The sequence below is a fragment of the Castor canadensis genome, chromosome 7, assembly GCF_047511655.1.
Source record: "Castor canadensis chromosome 7, mCasCan1.hap1v2, whole genome shotgun sequence".
NCBI lineage: Eukaryota > Metazoa > Chordata > Mammalia > Rodentia > Castoridae > Castor > Castor canadensis.
In genome coordinates this window covers 151,009,343-151,029,200 of record NC_133392.1, presented here as the reverse complement: position 1 = coordinate 151,029,200, position 19,858 = coordinate 151,009,343, and the positions used below count along the sequence as shown (strand labels likewise).

At 51.8% G+C, this 19,858-nt stretch overlaps 1 protein-coding gene across 4 annotated transcripts in view; it reads left to right on the top strand.

The window, feature by feature from the left end:
* Window positions 1-5,440: 5,440 nt before the first annotated feature.
* Window positions 5,441-19,858, top strand: part of Crocc (ciliary rootlet coiled-coil, rootletin) — a 44,855-nt gene continuing 30,437 nt past the window's right edge. The window contains exons 1-7 of one of the 4 annotated variants that reach the window (XM_074081217.1): window positions 5,441-5,491; window positions 12,928-13,069; window positions 14,225-14,379; window positions 18,918-19,103; window positions 19,210-19,293; window positions 19,368-19,429; window positions 19,524-19,689. In XM_074081217.1, coding sequence (XP_073937318.1) covers window positions 14,245-14,379; window positions 18,918-19,103; window positions 19,210-19,293; window positions 19,368-19,429; window positions 19,524-19,689 — 633 coding nt within the window. In that variant the 5' untranslated portion in view covers window positions 5,441-5,491; window positions 12,928-13,069; window positions 14,225-14,244. Of the gene's footprint in view, window positions 5,492-12,199; window positions 12,410-12,897; window positions 13,070-14,224; window positions 14,380-18,917; window positions 19,104-19,209; window positions 19,294-19,367; window positions 19,430-19,523; window positions 19,690-19,858 lie in introns of those variants that run through there. The other 3 variants (XM_074081218.1, XM_020168854.2, XM_020168857.2) reach the window with 3 other exon arrangements.

Below are 19,858 nucleotides of genomic sequence, written 5' to 3'. Positions count from 1 at the left end.
GAAAGTTACCTTCAGGGACCTGCTGGGCTGCCAAGTGAAATCACAACTAAAAGACTATCCATATAGGACCAGATTCTCAGAAAAGCCTCTACTACCAGGCATCTCTCCAATTGCACCACTGACTGGAGCTTACACATTGGGGGTTTGGGGTTGGCTGAAGGGAATAGCACAGAGTTTAGGGTTTTGTGAGATCCCAGCCACTCCACACGGGAGGATGTGGATATATGGGGGTCAGGGGTCGGGGGGGGGTGGGATGTGTGCGTGCATATGGCACGTAGACTCAGGTAGCCATGTGATCCTTTCCTGGTGTTCATAGCCTATGTAATCCTCTTGAGTGGGAACTAGACCTGTGACTTTTTTTTTTTTGGCAGTAGTGGAATTTGAACTCAGGAACTACACCTTGAGCCACTCTACCAGTCCTTTTTTGTGAAGGGTTTTTTGAGATAGGGTCTTGAAAACTATTTGCCTGGGCTGGCTTCAAACCGCGATCCTCCTGATCTCTGCCTCCTGAGTAGCCGGGATTAGACTTGAGCCATCAGCACCTCGTGCTGAGAAGTTCTTGCTTTGAGGGAGCAAGCTGTCGTGTTGGGTGAGCTGCCCTGGGGAGATGGTCAGGTGACAGGAACTGGCCTCTGGCTGATGGCCAATGAGAAACTGAAACCTAGTCCAGCAGTCTGCAAGACCCCAAATGCCACCAACAGCCACAGAAGCTTGGCAGTTTCTCAGTTAAACCTGGCCAATGCTTTGGTCACAGCCCTTCAGAGTATTCAGCTAAGGTGTGCCCAGACTCCTGACCTATGGAAACACAAAGTAAATGTTTTCAGTTACACTGGGGTATATCTCAGTGGTAGAGCACTTTAGCATCACAGTCCCTGGGTTTGATTCCCAGCACCTTGAAAAAATGTTTTCAGTTCCTAAATGCAGTAATAACTAATATAAGAGGTGAGCAAGCTAGGTGTGGTGGTGCACAGCTATAATCCCAGCATCCAGGAGGGTGCTGAGGCAGGAGGATTGTGAGTTCAAGGCCAGCTTGGACTACATAGTGAGACCCTGGTTCAAACAAATGACAAAAGCCATGATATGGCAGGTATTGAATGACAAGTGGCAAGACTTTATTCTACTGGTGACTACTGAATTGCCTTGTGGGCACTCAGGAGCAGTAGTAAGAGATGCCCGTGGTCTGTGGGCAGAGTGGACCAGTACAAGAAAAGACCAGGTCATCCTCAATGAGGCTTCAGTGTAATGTATATTTACATTTTACTATTTTTTCCTGGTTACAGATACAATAAACAGAATTACAATCCTCTGTGATGCTATCCTAGGGAAAGTGTAGAAATGGCCTACGTGTCTATGTTAGACACCTATTGCTGTGTAACACCAACCCCCATAGCAGCTTAAAAGGGCACACTCGTCAACTTGCAGTTTCTGTGGGTCAAGAACCATGGTGCAACTTACTTAGCTGGGTCCTCCGTTTCGGTGTCTCTCAGGCAGCAGTCAACCAACCAACCAAAGTGCCAGCTTTATTCTAAGTCTCCATGGGGAGGGGAAGGATGTGCTTCCACCCTCACCCACGGGACTCTTGGCAGGATTTAGTTCCTTGTGGCTGTGGGGCAGAAGTCACTCTCACTTTCTTGTCCCCTGGGCCTCTGCGTAGTTTACAACTTGGCATCATGCTTCATCAATGAGAGCAGGGGAAAGAGTTTCTGCGGATAGCAGTCATGGTCTGAATTTCAGAAGTGATCTTGTCGCCTTTGCTGAGTCTAATGAGTAGATACAAGTCACGGGTTCTGCTGACACTCCAGGGAAGGGAGTTACATTGGTGTAGACACCAGGAGGCAAGGTCCACTAAGGACCAGCTTAGAAGTTCAACTCTGCACTAGTTTTGTAAAGCTGCTGTAACCAATTTCTACACGGCAGGTGACTTAAGACAACACAAATTTAACTGGTGTGGTGATCCCAGCTACTCAGAAGGTGAGGATTTAAGGATCGAGGTTTGAGGCTAGCCTAGGCAGAAGTTATTAAGACCCTATCTTAAAAATTAGCTGAGCATGGCCTGTAATCCCAGCTACTCCAGAGTTAGTGGTAGAAGAATCTCCATCTGAGGCTGGGTTAGACAGAAAAATGCAAAGATCAAGACCCTAATTTGACAAACAAGCTAAAAAACCCCCAAAAGGATAGGGGGTGGGGTGTCATAGCTCAAGTGGTAAAGCATTTGCCTAGCAAGTGGGAATCCCTGAATTCAATCCCCAGTACCACCAAAAAAAAAAAAAAAAAAAAAGGCAGCAGAAATTTATTCTCTTATTTTTTCCTTGTTGGAAGTTCAAAATCAAGATTTCAGCTGGGCCGTGATCCTTCCCAGAGCCTAGGCCAGAATCCTTCTAGCTCCTGCTGGCTCTAAGTATTCCTTGGCTTATAGCAGCAAAACTCCAGCCTCTGCCTTCATCTTTGCATGGCCTTCCCACTGTGTCTGTGTGTCCTCTCTTCTTATTAGGACATCTGTCATTGGATTTAGGGACCATTTTAAATCCTGGATGACAATATCTTGAAATCCTTAATTATATCTGCAAAGGCCCCCCTTTCTAAATACAGTAACATGCAGGGACTGGGGGGTTACAACCTGAACACACCTTTTGGAGGGACATAATTCAACCCACTACATCTACCTACTACAATGTCCATCCATAAGGGAAGAGCTATATAGATACAGGTATAGCCAATGGCATACTAGATCCCTGGAAACAATGAAAAAGTTCTTTATGTATTGATAAAGAGTTGATCTCTAAGCTATATCAACAACAAGCAGCTAGGTATAGAAAAAAGTATATATAAATAAAATATGTGCTCTTTTGCATAAAAATTGAAGGGAAAAGCAGATACTTAATTTGCATGAAATCTCTGGGAAAACTTACCCCACAAGGAATCAGCACCCCACAGGTTGTCTGCATGGTGAAATTAGGTGACTGAGAGACAGGGATGGGAGAAATACCATCACTTTATAACACTGTATACTATTTCAATTTTGAACCATGTTAATGTGTCATCTTTAAAAGAAAATCTGATTTAAAAAGTCACCTGTCAAGCCGGGCACCAGTGGCTCACGCCTGTGATTCTAGTTGTTCAGGAGGCAGAGAGCAGGAGGATCGAGGTTCCAACCCACCCTGGGCAAATAGTTTGTGAGACCCTATCTCGAAAAATCCCAACACAAAACGGGCTGGTGGAGTGGCTCAAAGTGAAGGCCCCAAGTACAAGTCTCATATTGCCAAAAACCAAACAAATAAAAAAAGTCACTTGTCATATGAGTACCCAAAGATAGAGCACAAGTAACATTTTAGTGTCTTCTTTTCTTTTTCCTTTTACATTTATTTGAGTGTTTTGCTTGTTTGAGACAGGGTCTTGCCGTGTAGTCCAGGCTGGCCTGGAATTTGCTATGCAACTCGGGGTGGGCTGCAGACTCCCAATCCTCTGCCTCATTCTTCCATGCTGGTCTTACAGAGCATGAACCACCATTTCTACCGTGTGTGTGTGTGTGTGTGTGTGTGTGTGTGTGTGTGTGTGTGTGTTTTGAAGCAGTCTTGCTACGTATCCCAGGCCAGCTTCAAATTCTTGATTCTCCTGTCTCAGCCTCATGAGTGCTGAGATTTACAGGCATGCATCACCATACTCAGCTCCTATTACATTGATTTATTATTTTTAGGTTTTGGTGGGACTGAACTCAGGGCTTTGCACTTGGAAAGTGGGCACTCTACCACTTGAGCCATTTTGCTCTAGTTACTTTGGAGATGAGATCTCAGAAACTGTTTCCTGGGGCTGGCCTCAAACAGCGATCCACCTGATCTCAGCTTCTCAAGTAGCTAGGACTATAGGCGTAAGCCACCGGCACCCAGTTTCCCATTATATTTATATGTGAAAAAATATAGACATAAATCATTTTTCCTTTTACAAATACAGGCTTATTCTGTATTAGTGTTCTGAAGCCTTTCACTTAATATATTGTAACCATTTCTCTAGTCATCAAATGCTTTTCTCTAATTTTGGAATTAATCGTAGTATTGCAATATGTGAATAACCCATGATTTATTATGCAAGGCTGTTGCTGGCCATTTAGGTTTTTCTGACTTGCTATTGAAGACAGGCATTGGGGGGAGGGGAGAGAGGAAAAGATACTATGGAATCAAGAGGATGGAAGGGTGCGGCGTGTCTGTCTGTCTGTCTATCGATCTATTAGTCAAGGCAGCATAATGAAAGCCACCAGACACTGCTTGAAAAAGGGGGAGAGTGGAAAGAGGGGAATAGAAATATAACAGAGAGGGTGAACTTGTTCAAAGTACACTGTACACATATATGGAAACCATCACAATGAAATCCCCTTGTATTAATGTATGATAATTCAAAAATAAAATTTAAAAATGAAAGGAATAAATTCAATACACTTAAGTGAAATCAGCATCATAGAAAGGCTTTGCAAGTTAGCCTTCATATACCAGCAAGTTCATTTTACCAGAAGGCCCCATCCTCTAAGCCTCCTGGTTAATGTGGTTTTGTTGATGGTGGGCCAAGTCCACCCTATGCTAGCCGTCAGATTGGGCAGACTTGGCCTTAGCAACCTGGGGATGGCGACTCCCCTCACCTGCCTCCCTGTTACCTGAGTTGCAGATTCAGAACTCTTTGCAGTGAGCAGGTGAGCACCTAGCACAACTCCCTTCTGGTGGCAGGTCCTGGTGTCACCTAGTTATGGGACAGCGTGACTGGTGGGCAGCAGCACTGGGAATTCCTGAGTTGAGTCTTGTCAAGCCCTGAGTCAGCATAGAAGGGACCCAGTCTTCATAAGATGGGAGCTGGAGCTAGAGGCCTGCCCGGGGTAAAGGTCAAAGAGGAGCTGTGCAAATTTCAAGGGAGGCAGCATGGTGTACAGGGAAGAGAATGGGATTGGAAGGCAATGAACTTCCTGTGTGTGCCCTGGAGCACATGACTGCACTTCTCTGAGTCGCAGTCTCCCTTCTGGAGAAGGAACTGGAGTTAATCCTAGACCTGCTTCACTGTAATGTAGTGGGGCTCTGCACCAGGAGTAGGGGCCGATCCTGCGCGGCCACATTGCTGTGGCAAGGCCCTGGGCGACGCGCTTGCCCTTCGAGTTTCGGTAGTGCGGAACGCAGTGATGACCGGTGTGCTGGGTGGTGCTAGGAATAAGATGGGTCTAGCAGGTGCTCAAAACCCGCAAGCTGAGGTGTCAGAATCCCACTAGCCCCGCCCCGCCCACCGAGCTCGCCCCGCCCCTCGGACCGGGCCCCTCCCACCGCGCTCTCCCAGCCCCGCCCCTCGGGCCTGGCCCCTCCCGCCGCGCTCTCCCAGCCCCGCCCCTCGGGCCTGGCCCCTCCCGCCGCGCTCTCCCAGCCCCGCCCCTCGGGCCTGGTCCCTCCCGCCGCGCTCTCCCAGCCCCGCCCCTCAGACCGGGCCCGCTTGGCGGCGACGGCCGCGGTGGCGGCGCGCGAAGGTAGGGGCCGGAGGCGCGCGTGCGCGCGGGGCGGGGACGCAGCGGGTGCGGCCGGAGGAGGAGGCCGCGCGCTGGGCCGCGGTGGCGCCAGGGGGCGGACTGGAGCCGCGTCCCTGTCCTGAGGGCCTCTGGGGGCCCCTCAGCACCCCGCCGCGGCCCGGCCGGGCCTGTGCTGGAGGAGAGCACGCCCGGCGATCCTGCGGGGTTCTGCGCCGCCCAGTTCTCGTGGGCTGTGCTGGGCGGCAGGGCGCCGAGGCCTGCAGGTCCCCACGCGACCCCAAGGGCCGTCGGGTGGGGGTTGGGGGGGCTCCCGTCGTCCCGACCGTGCAGACCGCCCTCGAGTTGGGGATGTCGCGTGGATGGGTCTCCATCGAACCAACTGGCCCCGCACGGCCACTGAGCTGTCATGGATGGCGAGGCCGCAGGAGCCGGTGCGGGGATTTGGGCCTCCACGCGCGGGTTTCTCAAAGTGCTTGTCAGCGTCTCTCCTTTATGATTTTTGTGCAAACACAGGTCCGAGAGGACGCCCTCCTCCCCAGCCCCGTGATCACATCTCCCCAGCCCTCTGGGGACCGGTTTTGTCTGGAAGATTGGCACACTAGGGGAGAGGGCCATGCCACTACCGATGGCCGTTTTCCTCCGAGATTTCCTGCTTCCCTCCGCTGAGGTCACATCAGAGTCCTGATTAGTAACTAGCCGAGCGGAGGCTACCGTGGATGCGGCGGGTAGGGAGGTTTAGATGCCAGGTGCCAACCCATGGTGTGGGAGGAGTATCCCCCCATTCCTCTCACCCCTCCTCTCCCCAGTCTCTCAAGCCCTCGAATCCTGCCTTTTTACCCTGATTGCCTGGGATGCAGCAGGTGCGGGATGGATATGCGTTCATTGATGTCTACTGGTGTCCATCCACGGTCCCTGGGTTACATCCTAGGCTGTCTTGCCCCACGTGACCCCAGTTAAAGTCAAAGGATTGTTTCCTTTTCTTTCCTATTTTTTTTTTTTACATTTAATTTTCTATTCAGTTTGAGCATCCCAGAAGTGTTTCAGGTTTTAGTTTTTTTTTTCAGGTTTTGGAATATTTGCACATACACAATAAGATACCTTCAGGAAAGGACCCAAGTTGAAACAGACTTCATTCACGTTTCATATACAGCTTATGTACATAGCTTGAAAGTCGTTTTATACAATATTTTTAGAGTGCCTGTGATTTTTGGTGGTGGTGGTGGTAGTGGTGGTGGTGGTGGTGGGGTGTGTGTGTGTGTGTGTATGTGTATTGGTGCACCTGGCCTTGAACTCTTCATCCACCTGCTTCCACCTCCTGAGTGCTGGGATAACTGCTGGCTGTGCCTGTGATTTGACTGTGACCCGTCATTAAGAGGTCAGGTGTGGACCATTGTGGCATTGTGCCAGTGCTCAGATAGGTTCAGATTATGGAGCACTTTGGACTTTTGGTTTCCGGGTTAGGTATACTCAACCTGTGTTACTGTCTCTTAGCATTCATTCGTTCATTCATTCATTCAACAATTGTTGAGTATCTGGGTGCTGGTGGCTCACACCTGTAATCTTAGCTACTCAGGAGGCAGAGATCAGGAGGATCGTGGTTCGAAGCCAGCCCAGGCAAATAGTTCTGCAAGACCCTATCTCGAAAAACCCTTCACAAAATTAGGGCTGGTGGAGTGGCTCAAGGTGAAGGCCCTGAGTTCAAGCCCCAGTACCACAAATAAAACAAAACAAAAAAACAACTGCTGATGGAACTTTGGGCTGCAGACACTGTGCAGATAGCAATGAACAATGCATACTTGGTCCCTGCCCTTGGAAGAGACAATGTGTGCAGTGAATGACTGACTACCAGCAGAGATCACTTTAGGTTGGGAGGTCAGGGTTAGCTCTCAGAAGGTGACACTTTTGAACCAAGATACGGTTGGCAAGCTGCAGTCCAACAAACAAAGGAAGGAGGAAGAGCATCCCAGGCAGAGAAAATGGCGGTTGCACCCTGAGGTGGGAGCATGTGTTTGGAGGATCTCAAGCTCAAGGTCAGCCTGGGCTACACAGTGAGATCCTGACTCCAAAACACCAAAGTTAAACCAAACCAAATTAGTCCAAAACCCACCCCCCAAAAACAAAAGAAAGCTGGGTGCCAGTGGCTATGCCTGTAATCCAAGCTACTCAGGAGACAGAAATCAGGAGGATTGAGGTTTGAAGCCAGCCCAGGCAAACAGTTTGCGGGACTGTAGTTGGTGGAGTGGCCCTGAGTTTAAGCCCCAGTACCATTAAAAAAAAAAAGAAAGAAAGAAAGAAAAAAAAGCAAAAAACAAAAAACCCCTCAAACTCCTAAAACCAACCAAACAAAACGGCCACAATGACTAGATTGGAATGAATGGTGGAGAGAGGCGATAAGGCCAAGGCCAGGCTCGGCAGGCCTTTGAACGTTATTTTAGGTGTAAGCAGACAAGGGCCATGATCTCTACTGTATGAAGATAGAGTTGGGGACAGAGCAGGAGACCCCTGGGGAGCCATCTCAGCAGTCCAGGCAAATGGTGGCCTATGATACACATCAGAGACCCTTGGGTGTGCCTGGTCAAAGTAAGGGCTACTTAATGGTGGTCCTTGCTGTACTGTATAAAACTTAAGAACCAGTCAGACCTAGGTCTCAGCTGTGGCTTAACTGCTTCTGGCTGATGAGTTTGAGAAATTATTTCACTTCACTGAGCCTTGGTGTTGCCATCTGTAAAGTGGATGGAGCAGCACTGGTGTCCTAGGGCTGTCAAGAAGGCTGAAACACACATATGGTACAGATGTAACATTTTGGGCACACGGCCTGGCTCATGGTTGGTTCAAGATTTTTGTAATAATTTCTAGTTAGCAACCAGAAAATAATGGGGTAAGTGGTAAGAAAAGCTGATATGTTTGCCACACGTGAATAATCGTCAGGGGGATCTTTGGCCTGCTGCAAGGCTTGGCAAAGGGCAGGTTCCTGGCAAATAGTAGGGCCAAGAAAGGGAGTGAGCACAAAGGATTTATTTATTCTTCTCTATTTCTTTACCAAAACATGGCTGACGTGCTAGGAGCAGGCACAAGGCTCTAGATTACTATATGAGCCAGTATAGTAATGCTGCCAGCACTGTGGATCTGCCTGGAATAATCAAGGGGCCATGGCTGAAATGATAGGGTAACCTGGAAACCTCAGAGCTCATCACGGTAGAAGTTCACTTCTTGTTCATGAAGTCCTGTTGGTTGTTTATCATGTTGCTTTCCATGGAGTGACCAGGGAGGGACCTAGACCCCTTCCGTCTTTTGGTTCTGGCATCCCCTAGGACCTCGTGGTTAGCGATCCCTCAGGAGGTTTTTTGGGCTAGTCTCAAGTAGCACACTCTCTTTCTGTGTTAATTCTCTTGGCCAGAACTTGATCACATAGCCAAGTCTGGGAAACGGTTTCTAGGTGTATTTCTAAAAGGCAGGAACTTCTTTGGAGGAGACACGGGGAGGGCAGCATTAGGGTTTGAACTCAGGGCTTTGTGCTTGCTGGGCAGGTGCTCTACCATTTGAGCCCTGCATCCAGCCCCATATTCCCAAAAGGAATTGGAAATACTTTTTGTGAGCCCACAGCAGTTTCTGCAGTACCATATTCAGCCACACAACTAAGCACAGAGCATCTTATTTAATTCTCATGATGTTTTTATCAGGCTCCAATTATCCCATTTTACAGATGAGAAAATGGAGACTCAGAGTTGTGACGTCATTGTGCAGGGTCATATGGCAGGTGAGGAGGTATTGCCAACATTGTTGTCCAGGTAGGCAGATGCTGTCTTGGAGATTGGGAAATTTACAGAGGAAAGATGTTTGTTTAGCTCACTTTCTGGAAGTCCAACATTGGGAGGTCACATCTAGCAAGGACTTTGTGTGCATTGTGACATGGCAGAAAGGCAGTGGCTCAAGTGGTAGAGCGCCTGCCTATCAAGCATGCGGCCTGAGTTCATATCCCAGTACCACCCAAAAAACCCCCAACAAAAAAAAACAGCAAAAAAAAAAAGAAAGAAAGGCAGCAGGCAAGCAGGCACACACAGAGGAGAGAGTAAGAAGGGCCAGGCCAGGGCTGGTAGAGTGGCTTAAGTGGTAGAGCACCTGCCTAGAATGTGAAGCCCTGGGTTTAAACCCCAGTACTGCCAAAAAAAGAAAGAAAAAAAAAGGGGGCTGTGCTCTAAACAACTTACTTGTGCGATAACTAACCTACTACTTGAGAAAGACATCAATCCTTTTTGACTTAATCCTCCCCCTTTGTTTTTTGCAGTTCAAGGGCTCTACCACTGAGCTACCTCAGCCAATTCTCCTCTTAAATATCCCACCACCTCTCAACTCTTACATTCGGGACCAAATTTCACCATGAGTTTTGGAAAGGACAAACCACATTTGGACGATAGCAGCTGCTGAAGCTGTGGCATTCAGATTCCTATGAGGAATTCAGGGCTTTTGTGTTTTAGAATAGGATGCTGTGCACATCCACACAGGGTGTAGCTAGGATTTCTCGGGAGCAATAGAACCCAGCAGGACTCTTGGGGGAGGAGGTTTGGGGTAGAGCCCATAGTACCCAGGATCTCGCATCCTGCTCCCTTCCCCCATCCCTTAGAGCACTGGTTTGGGGATGGCACAGAATAATTCAGTTCCATTCACCAAGCCTATGTGGGGTCTCCTCTGCTGAGCTCTGCATGCAGGGGTTGCATATCTTGGCTCGGGGTGTCGGTGGCTCCCCTCTTGCCTGGTTATGGGTACTGCAACCTGGAGGTGGATGGTCTTTGAGGTTTTTTTTTTTTTTTTTGTCTTGGTACATAGCCCAGGATGGCCTTGAACTTTTTATCCTTCTGCCTCAGTCTCCTCAGGAGGATTATAGTATGTGTGCCCCCATATCTGATTCCCTGTTTTGTAGTGGAAGTTCTCTGCCTGCGTGGCTTAGTTTGGCCTAAATCTGGCTTACATTTCGGTGGCACTCATCTTCTTGGGTTAGTATGCTCTATTTCCTGGCTTTCCCCTTGCAAGACAGATTCCTTAGTTGGGCATGAGGGGTGCAGACTGGACCAATGTGCATTTATGAGTACCCAGGAGGGTCTGACCTAGATAGAGTGATAGAGCCTTGAAGTGCAAGCGGCCTGGCCTTGCCTTTCAGGCTCTCACTGGGAGTAAGCTTACCTCTTCCCTACCTTCAATAGTTGAGAGCTCCAACCTTCCCGAAACTCAGTTTGCTCATCTGGAAATGGGTCAGGTTAAAGATTTAATGAGATCGTGTGCATATACCCCCTAGAGCAGAGGGCACCCAGAGGGCACAGAGATAGCAGGAGCCCAGACAGGTGATGCTAATGAAGCTAGGAACAGCAGCTCCTGTAAGCTAGCTGCTCACCAGTTGCCACATGTGGTTCCCAACCCCTTGCCTTTCAACTCATTTTATTATTTATTTATTTAGTGAAAATGATAGTGAAGTTTATTAGGAAAAGAGTACACTTTCAATAGACTGAAAGTGGGTCATCTCTAGAGTGAGAGATGATCCTTACAATAACCTTCTGTGATAGGTACTATCATTCCCATTTTAGAGATGGGAAAACTGAGGCTCTCAGCAGTAACTGTCTGGGATCATACTGTGAGCATGTGGCAGAGCCTGGCCTCAGATGGGACTCCAGTCAAATGTGTGCTCCAGAATGTGGGCCTAATCTCTTTGCCATGCAGGCTCCTCACTGCAGGGAGAAGCACGGATGACTGAGTCATTCTAGGGGTCCAGGGACTAAACCTGCTGGATTTTCAAATGAATGAGATCAGTATTAATGGAGTGGTCACTGTGTGACCTGGCACCTTGTCAGTGCTGTTGACATGCAGATGGCATTTGTTTAATCTCTAGACAGCTCATGACTCTGGTACCAATACGATCTGAACCTTTTCTCTTTGTTTGCAGTTACGGGGCTTGAACTCAGGGCCTTGTGCTTGCTAGGCAAGCACTCTTACTACTTGACCGCGATCCCAACCCTTTTTGCTTTAAATATTTTTTGCATAGGGTCTCACAGTTTATGCCCAGGCCCGCCTAGAGTTCTATCCTCCTATTTAGGCTTCCTGTCTTACTGGGATGACAGATGTGTTCCACCATGCCCAGCTTTTACTGGTTGAGATGGGGTCTCCCGAACCTCTACCTCTCCAGTAGCTGGGATTACAGACGTGAGCCACCATGTCTGGCTTTTTATCCTCATTTTACATAGAGGGTACAGAGGCTCAGAGACAAAGACGCCGACTTGGGGACCCATCTCCCCCGGGGGCGGGAATCAGTTCTAGTTGCTCTGCACGACCCTGCTTGCCTACGTTCTTTGCCTTGCACCTGCTGTGCGGAGGCCTCCTCTCTGCACCCTGTAAACACATTCTTAACTTTCGCCAGCCGTTCCGGGTCAGCAGAGATGCTCCTGCGGACCTGGGACTGTGGCCTTTCCCGCCACCGGCTGCTGACCCCACCCTCTGCACTTGGACGGCTCACCCAGCAGTTTAGCGGGGGTGGAGAGCGTACAGGGGTCCTTACCTCCAAGTCCTACCCCTTCCTTCCGGCTCCGTCCATTCCCTTGTGTCTCCACGCCCTCCCCTTCACTCCCCTGTCCTCTACATCCTTCCTCTGGCCCTTCAGCTCTCGGGCCTCAGCTTCCCGCCGTCCTCCCTTCCTCTCCCCTCCCCTCTCGGCTCAGCCCCGCCCCGCCCACTGTGGTCACGTGGGGACGCGCCGGATTTAAGCTTAATCTGCGCAGTGCTCAGCGTAGCCGCCTGGATTGGGGTGCCCGTGCTGAGCTGGTCTTGGAGTCCCGGGGGAAGCGGGCGGGGGGATCCTTACAGTCCGCCTCCCTCATGAACCTGGGGCTGGCGGAGTCGCCGGAGGCCCAATTGGCACTGGAGACCGTTATCCAGGTGGGTCCTAGGGTTGTGCCCACCCTGTCCAGGGCTGGGCATACGAGCCTGGCCTGAGGGTTGGGAGGTAGGTGCATCTTGGGAGTCGAGGGGAGGGACATGTAGTGGTGGGTGCACGGGGGCTCCAGGTATCAGCTCCTTGGGGCACGTGGGGTGCAACTGTTTGGGCTCCCTTATCCCAGTACCTTGTGGTGGGGGAAGGGGTCCCGGCTGCACGATTTTAGGTTCAGATGCTCTCTGGCCTAGCAAGATTCTTAACCACCTTGGGTCAGAGCTGCACTGGAGCCCCCAACACTCTATACTGTCCCTCGTGGTTGTGGGGTTGGTTTTCTTCTCTGGCCCTTAGGACTAGTTCCCAGGGCAGGGTCGCACAAGAGCCTCCCTCCTCCCATGGAGCTCTTTGTGATTCTAACACCCAGGCAGGGATTTCCAAGGGTCTCCTGGGCACCCATATCTTGGGCCACTGGACTTTGCTCCTCTCCTCCCAGGTCCCTGAAGACTCTTCTCATTCCCTGCAGACACTGGAGAGCAGCGTCCTGGGGCCGGGCCAGGAGAAGGGCCTGAGGGTGCACGACCCGGCCCAGGCCTCCCAACCTGCTGGCCTGCCAGTCCGAATCAGGGAGATCGTCACCAGCAACTTCTCCCAGCCTGAGAGCCCAGGTGCCACCCCCTCCGTGGACACTGCGCATGCTCCCCTTTTCACACCCCTGTCCTTGTTCTGGATTGTACTGTCAGTTTTTTGACTGCTCACCTCTAGGCAGGCACAGCCCTGTGGTGGAGGTACCCATTTCACATAGGAGGAGATGGAGGCTGATAGATCATTTGCCAGATTTGTTTATTCCCTCTGGGTCACAAGGGAAGGGCTGAGTGGTCCTTCCCCGCGTGGTTGCAGTCTGCTACAAGGACTTGAACCCTAAATACCATGAAGCGTGATCTGGGTGAGCTTGAGATTGCGAGAGGAGGGCAGCTCAGCTCAGATCAGGTCTTTGCAGAGGTCGAATGGCCCCTGCTCCTCCTGGTGCACAACTTGCAGGGCCTCATTTATGTGGCCTGAGTGTCTGGGCAAGGGCACACATGGTTCGGCTGGTATGTTGGCAGCTGGGCCTGGGTTGTTTTTGGTGCTCCTGTTACAGTCTGCATTTAGCTGCCCGGTCAGGGATGAGCCCTCTCCTTGGCAAAACCAGGGACGTTTTGGCCCTAGAGCTCCAGAGAGGGGGTGGAGAGTCCCCACCCCAGGCTGGAAGGGCAGCTGTGTGAGGCCTATGGGTGTGTCCAGTTCTCCCAGGGTGAAAGTGGAGTCCACAGAAGATGGACAACTCTGCTTTTTCCTCTGCCTTTCTTTTCCTCCTCTTCAAAACCCGGCCTACACTATCTTGAGCCCTGACCTTGGAAGTTACGAGAAGCACTGCCCTCCAGTGAGGCTTTCCTGCTCTCCTGGCAGGATCTGGTTACTGTTCCATCTGGATGAGCAAAACTGAGGCCCTGAGAAGAATCAGAGAAGGACCTTGTGTCCCTGGGTGGGGTGGATAGAAATGGAAGTTTCCCTGGCTCCTAGACGGTGCCTCCCTCCTGCACCTCCTAGGGCTGCAGGGCCACACTTGCTGTAGTTGTGCCCGCTTAAGTCTAACTCTCAGCCTCTCTTACCTATCTTCTTCGTGTTTCTCTGTTCTGTTTATCAGTTGATGCTGCAGCCACTCTCACCCAAGCTCCTGCCAGGAGCCTGGTTCATCCTCTTGCCCCAAGGGATGAATGGGGGGGAGGGTGTCCCACTGGACCCAGGCAGAAGCCAACCATGTGCCTGCTGTCCCTTGCCAGCCCCACCGCCGGCCCCAGAGATGGCCTCGCTGTTGTCCCTGCAGGAGGAGAACCAACTGCTGCAGCAGGAGCTGTCCCGTGTGGAGGACCTGCTGGCCCAGAGCCGTGCGGAGCGTGATGAGCTTGCTATTAAGTACAACGCTGTCAGCGAGCGGGTGGGTGCTGCTGGGGCTGAGGGCTGTGCTGGAGCTCCCCTCTTCCAGGGGAGCAAGGGTGGGCCCACGGGACAGGCCACCCCAGGTTCAGCTTGTGGCTCTGCCAAATCAGTGGCCTCGCTCCCCTCTGGGAGCCTGTTTTCTGTAGCGGATGGCAGTTGCTATGTGGTGGTATTGGAGTTAGTGCCTGGTGCAGGAGTGTTTTATTCCCATCTGATGCAGGCCTGCTTGGGGTGTGGGGCACTTCCTGCTCCTTGAGGCTCTGGACATCTTGGGTTCCCATTTCCATGGACCTTGGGGTCAAGGCAGTGACTGGATGCACACACCAGACTTTTTTTTTTTTTTTTTTTTTGTGGTACTGGGATTTGAACTCAGGACTTCAAGCTTGCTAGGCAAGCACTCTACCACTTGAGCCACTCCTCCAGTCCCACATTGTGTAGGCTGGTCTGCTTCTGCCAACAAGGCCTGCTGCTGCTCCCCATGGGGGTGAGGCCTGGGTAGGGAAGGAAGGATGAGTCAGGCTTATCTGCGTGTCCAGACAGGATTCCCATTGCCCAGGGACCTATGCTGCAGGATTTTGCGGGGCTTCTCAGGGTCTGGGGTGGGAGATAGGTGGGAACCAGGGTGCAGTATGCTCTACGTACACTGTCTTTGTTGGGCCCCCAGACTTATGGCAGGTGACCCTAGGGAATTAACGGTGGCCAAAGAATACGTGAGCGTTGTATGAGGGATGGAGGGTGTGTGTGCAGATGGAAGGCTGTGGGCGGTAATAACAGTTGTAATAGTTGCTGTCACCTATTAAGTGCTTACTGTGTGCCTGGAACGTGCTGGGCCCTTTGTCGTTACAGCACTTAGATCAGGAGAAATGTGATGCTCGCTTAAGAGGGGAAAATGGAGGCTTAGAGAGGGAAAGCATCATGCTTGGGTTACATAGCCAGTTAGGACAAGCTCCCAGGTTTCCTGGCTCCCAGCACTTGATTCCTGGGTATGAAAAGAGCCACTGGGCTTCTCTAGAGTCCCTGTGTGTTCATAGCAGGACCAGGGTTGGTCCAGGACCCCTAAGCTGGGCCTGTCTGTACAGAGTCCTGCATGCTGGTATTGGGAAAGGGGGATGTGTGCATTTCTGTTGTGGGGTGTACCCGTGTCCTAGTAGCTGCCTGCCTGGACAATCCCCTTACTTGTTGGGGCTTGTTAAGAAGCAGAATGGGGGGCCTAAGGTGGCCCCTAGCTTTTGGAACAGTATAGAACTCATTTCCCAGGGTCTCTAGGGGGTATGGAGGCAGGCTGGCCTGGGTCCTGCACTGTCACTGGTGATGGGGCACTGAGCCAGTCTGTTCCTAGTTTCAGCCCCTGTTGGTCCTTGGCACATTGCCAAGCTCCCCTAGGGGCAGCCTTTTAAATGCCAGCTTCAGTGACAGGGAAGCTAGCAGAGGAAGGGAAGAAGAGGTGGGAGGTAGCAGGTCCCTTCTTTGCTTCAACACAGCTGCTGGGGCTGCAGCATGAAGAGTCTGAGTTAGTCTAGAAAGTTCCCTCATGTGACGGTGGAGGGTGGGGAACTTGCTGGAGGAGCCTGGTGTTGGAATTGTCCTCTGTGAGGTCTACATGGAGACAGGGATTGGATGAGAATGAATGACCTTGAAGTCTTTTCCTGGAGAGGGGTCAATAGAACATCGGAGCCTGGTGATCACCTTACTGCAGATGGGAATCCGAGGCCTGGAGATGGAGGCCTGATAGGCCCATGGTCATTGGCAAAGCTGGAATGATGAGACCCTGGTCCAGGGCTCTGCAGCCATCTGGCAAATGCCCCTGTGGCTATAACTTGCATGGTGGGCTGCGGTGCAGGTGTTGTGTCTGTCTGAGTGTATCAAGGGCATGAACTTACATGTGTGTGTGTCTGTGTGTGTCAGGGAGGCATGGGTACACACTTGCATGGGAGACACTAAGTGAGGTCATTCGGATCTTTCAAACCCTGCAGCAGCCCTGGGATAGGGAGTAAAGAGAGGGTCAGGGTCCATGTTCTATTAACTGGATGTCCTGCGGGAAAACAGAGGCAGGGGCTCCGAGGCTACCTCCAGGTCAGAGACCTCAGGGTCCCCTGGGAGTAGGGTGAGCTCAGAAGGGAAGGAGGGAGTGGTTTCGGTTCCAGAGGACTGATCCCTACACTTCCAGTGCCCATGGCAACATGGACTTGGTGAATTGAATGAGGCGGGAGGGCCATGGTTGCTAAGGGAACAGTAAACAACTTTCATCCTAGCTTGTGGCAGCCTCCTTCCCTTTTGAATTGCAAGTAGAATTGAAAGGCTGTTCTGTGAGGGGCAGTTTGTGGAGAGAGGTGAGGTATGGCTTGGAGTAGCCTGGCTCTGAGCATTGAGGAAGGGGTTGTCTCCCCCACCCCTGGCAGCTTCCAGAACTTCTCCACATCACAGAAGCCAGCAACACTGGGGTCATGTGGAAATGCAGAGCACACTGTAGGCCACAACTCACCCCACACAAGACACACCACACAGAAACACACCTACCTCATAGATTCACTCAGATAGACAGAGTGTGTGCAGTGTAGCCCACACCCACAGCTCAAGAGTGTACATCCCCACACAGGCACAGAGCAGCATCTGGACAGATGGTCACACCACCACCTTGTACCCACAATGCAGACAGCATAGCACACTGTCTTGTGTCTCAAGAATAAACACAGACAGACCACAGCACTGCCACCAAGCAGCCACACAAAAATACAGATGCACAAAACACAGTCACTGCCATGCACCAGCGACACGGGTGGCCCAGACACACTGCCAGACCCCTCACATGTGCCATGCCTTCCTATCACACATCAACTCATGCCCTCATACACACAGCCACAGTGCCTGTGTCGCATCATGGACGCCGCCTCAGCCAGGTCCAGATGAAGACCCAGATGGGCTAAATTGTTGCTATGCACTCAGCACACACTAAGACACACGGGGTGGCATGTGGACACAAATGTTTAAACATACCCAACTCACGGCCAGTGAGGCATACTTGCAACAACATACACCTCTCGAGGCCACTATCACCGCATATGGATGTGACACTGCACCACCCACCTTAGGTGGATTTCATGCAGACACTTGCCATGGGCCTGCAGCCAGCATCCAGGCAGAGCCCCTACTGTCACCTCCCTCAATAGCCTTAGCCTGTGTTCCTCCCCATTCATGGTGAAGCCCCATGTGACCATGGCCAGCTCCTGCCTATTGGAGTGGCCCCGGTGGGCACACTCATCTGTCCCCCAGTGTGTCCCAGAGTGGGGTGGGTAGAGATGCAGTGGTCTTTGCTTTGTAGGTGGCTCATTGAGAATCTTCTGGGAATACTTGGGTCTATGTGGCTGACCTTACCACTGACTTGGCCTAGACTTTAAGTAATGTGGGCGAGAAAAGCCATTCCTCTGGTGACTTCCATGTGACTGGTGTGGCCCTGAATGCTTGAGACTGGGAAGGCCCTGCCTAGGCTGTAGCAGGCCAGGTGCTAGGAAGGTGAATGGTGAGTATGATGGGTACTTTTGGAGTCAGCTAGGTGTTATGTATACCTCCCAGCTTCCCCACCCTCCTGTGTACTCTCACTACTCTGCTGAGTCTTACTCATCCTCAGCCCCTCTTCCCTCACTTCCCTCCCTGAGCAGTGGAGGAGGCTGAGGGGATCACTTGGGATCAGTGGGTACCTTAAGCAGGTTGAGAGGTCTTCATGGCTAGTGGGGGCACACAGAGCCAGGCAGGTGTCTTGCCTGTGCCCACAGGATCTGAAGATGACACTGAATGCTACGTAGGGGTGGAGTAAAGGGGCAAAGGAGGCTCCCGTGAGGTAAGGCAGAGGTGGGGGTGAGAGGGTGCCAAGCAGGTGTGTATGGGATTACATTACAGGTCTTAATGCTGTGTATATGGGGGAGGCTCATCTGTGTCACCCTGGGACAGTTGAGAATGCCTGTATGTGTTACGTGTGTGCCTGACTGTAAGCTCAGATCTGCAGATGCATTTCATGCCTGTTTTGAATGCGTGCCATTAGTTCATGATCTCAAATCTTTACCGGGTGTGTGCAATGTCAGCCCACTGCCACTGTTCTAGGTACTAAGGTACAATGGGGAACAAAAATCCAGGCTTTCCTGAGCTCCCCTTGGGGAGGGTTGGGGTAGGAAAACATAGCAACAAATCTAGTCATAATAAATTAAAAGAAGTTAACTGTTCCAGGGGAGAGGCACACAGGTGCACTGAGGGCGTCTATGGCCTACCCCCCAGGTGGTTTCCGGTTTGCACACACGTGGCTGTGGGACTACCTGCATACTCACCTGTATGCCCATGCATGCTGCATTAACTCTCCCACAGCTGATTAGCCTATGCATGTGTGCACTGTGTCCTGGGCTTGCCTTCATGTGTCTGCTTCTCTGGGTGCTAGGCTATTAGCCTGCAAGGCATTGTGGGTGTGGGCCCTGCCTGGCATCACCTGCAGAGGCCTGTACCTGCCTTCCTAGGAGATGCAGTCCTCTTATCCAGGGCCCTTCCCTGCAGCTGGACCAGGCCGTGCGACTGGAGTCTGGGGAGCTGGAGGTGCAGGAGCCCAGGGGGCTGGTACGGCAGAGTGTGGAGCTGCGGAGGCAGCTGCAGGAGGAGCAAGCCTCCTACCGGCGCAAGCTGCAGGCCTACCAGGAGGGTCAGCAGCGGCAGGCCCAGCTAGTGCAGCGGCTGCAGGCCAAGGTCAGGGCCACCCACTCCTGCTCCTGCCCTTGCTTTACTTTGCCCCACCCCCATGCTTACCACCCCCCCCCACCTGGGCCTAATGTTGCTACTCAACCATCCTCAGATTCTGCAGTACAAGAAGAAGTGCTCTGAGCTGGAGCAGCAGCTGCTGGACAGGTCTACGGAGCTGGAGCAGCAGCGGCTGAGGGTGGGTGCCAGGATGTGGTAGGGGTAGGCTCCCACCTCTGTCTGCCCAGCCTGATGCTCCCTCCTTCCACCCAGGACACAGAGCACACCCAAGACCTGGAGAGCACCCTCCTCCGCCTGGAGGAGGAGCAGCAGAGGTGAGGGTGAGGTAGGGAGGGTGTGGGGCTGGTATTGCGACCCTTCTTTCCCTTGAGTGAGCAAGCACTCACTGGCCTCTTTCACCCTGCCCAGGAGCGCCAGCCTGGCCCAGGTGAACGCTATGCTGCGGGAGCAGCTAGACCAGGCAGGCTCGGCCAACAAGACTCTGAGCGAGGATATACGCAAGGTAACCAGCGACTGGACCCGCAGCTGCAAGGAGCTGGAGCAGCGGGAGGCAGCATGGAGGCGAGAGGAGGAGGTGTGCTGGAGAGTTGGCTGGCCAGCTGATGGGGGTGGGATCTGTGCAGAGAGGTGAAGGCTGCAATCTGGAGAGGCACAGGGAGCCTGGCCAAGTGAACACCTTAGCAGAGGTCACAGTCATCTTGGTAAGATCTGGTCTTTATTAGACTGCACCATGTGCCAGGCAC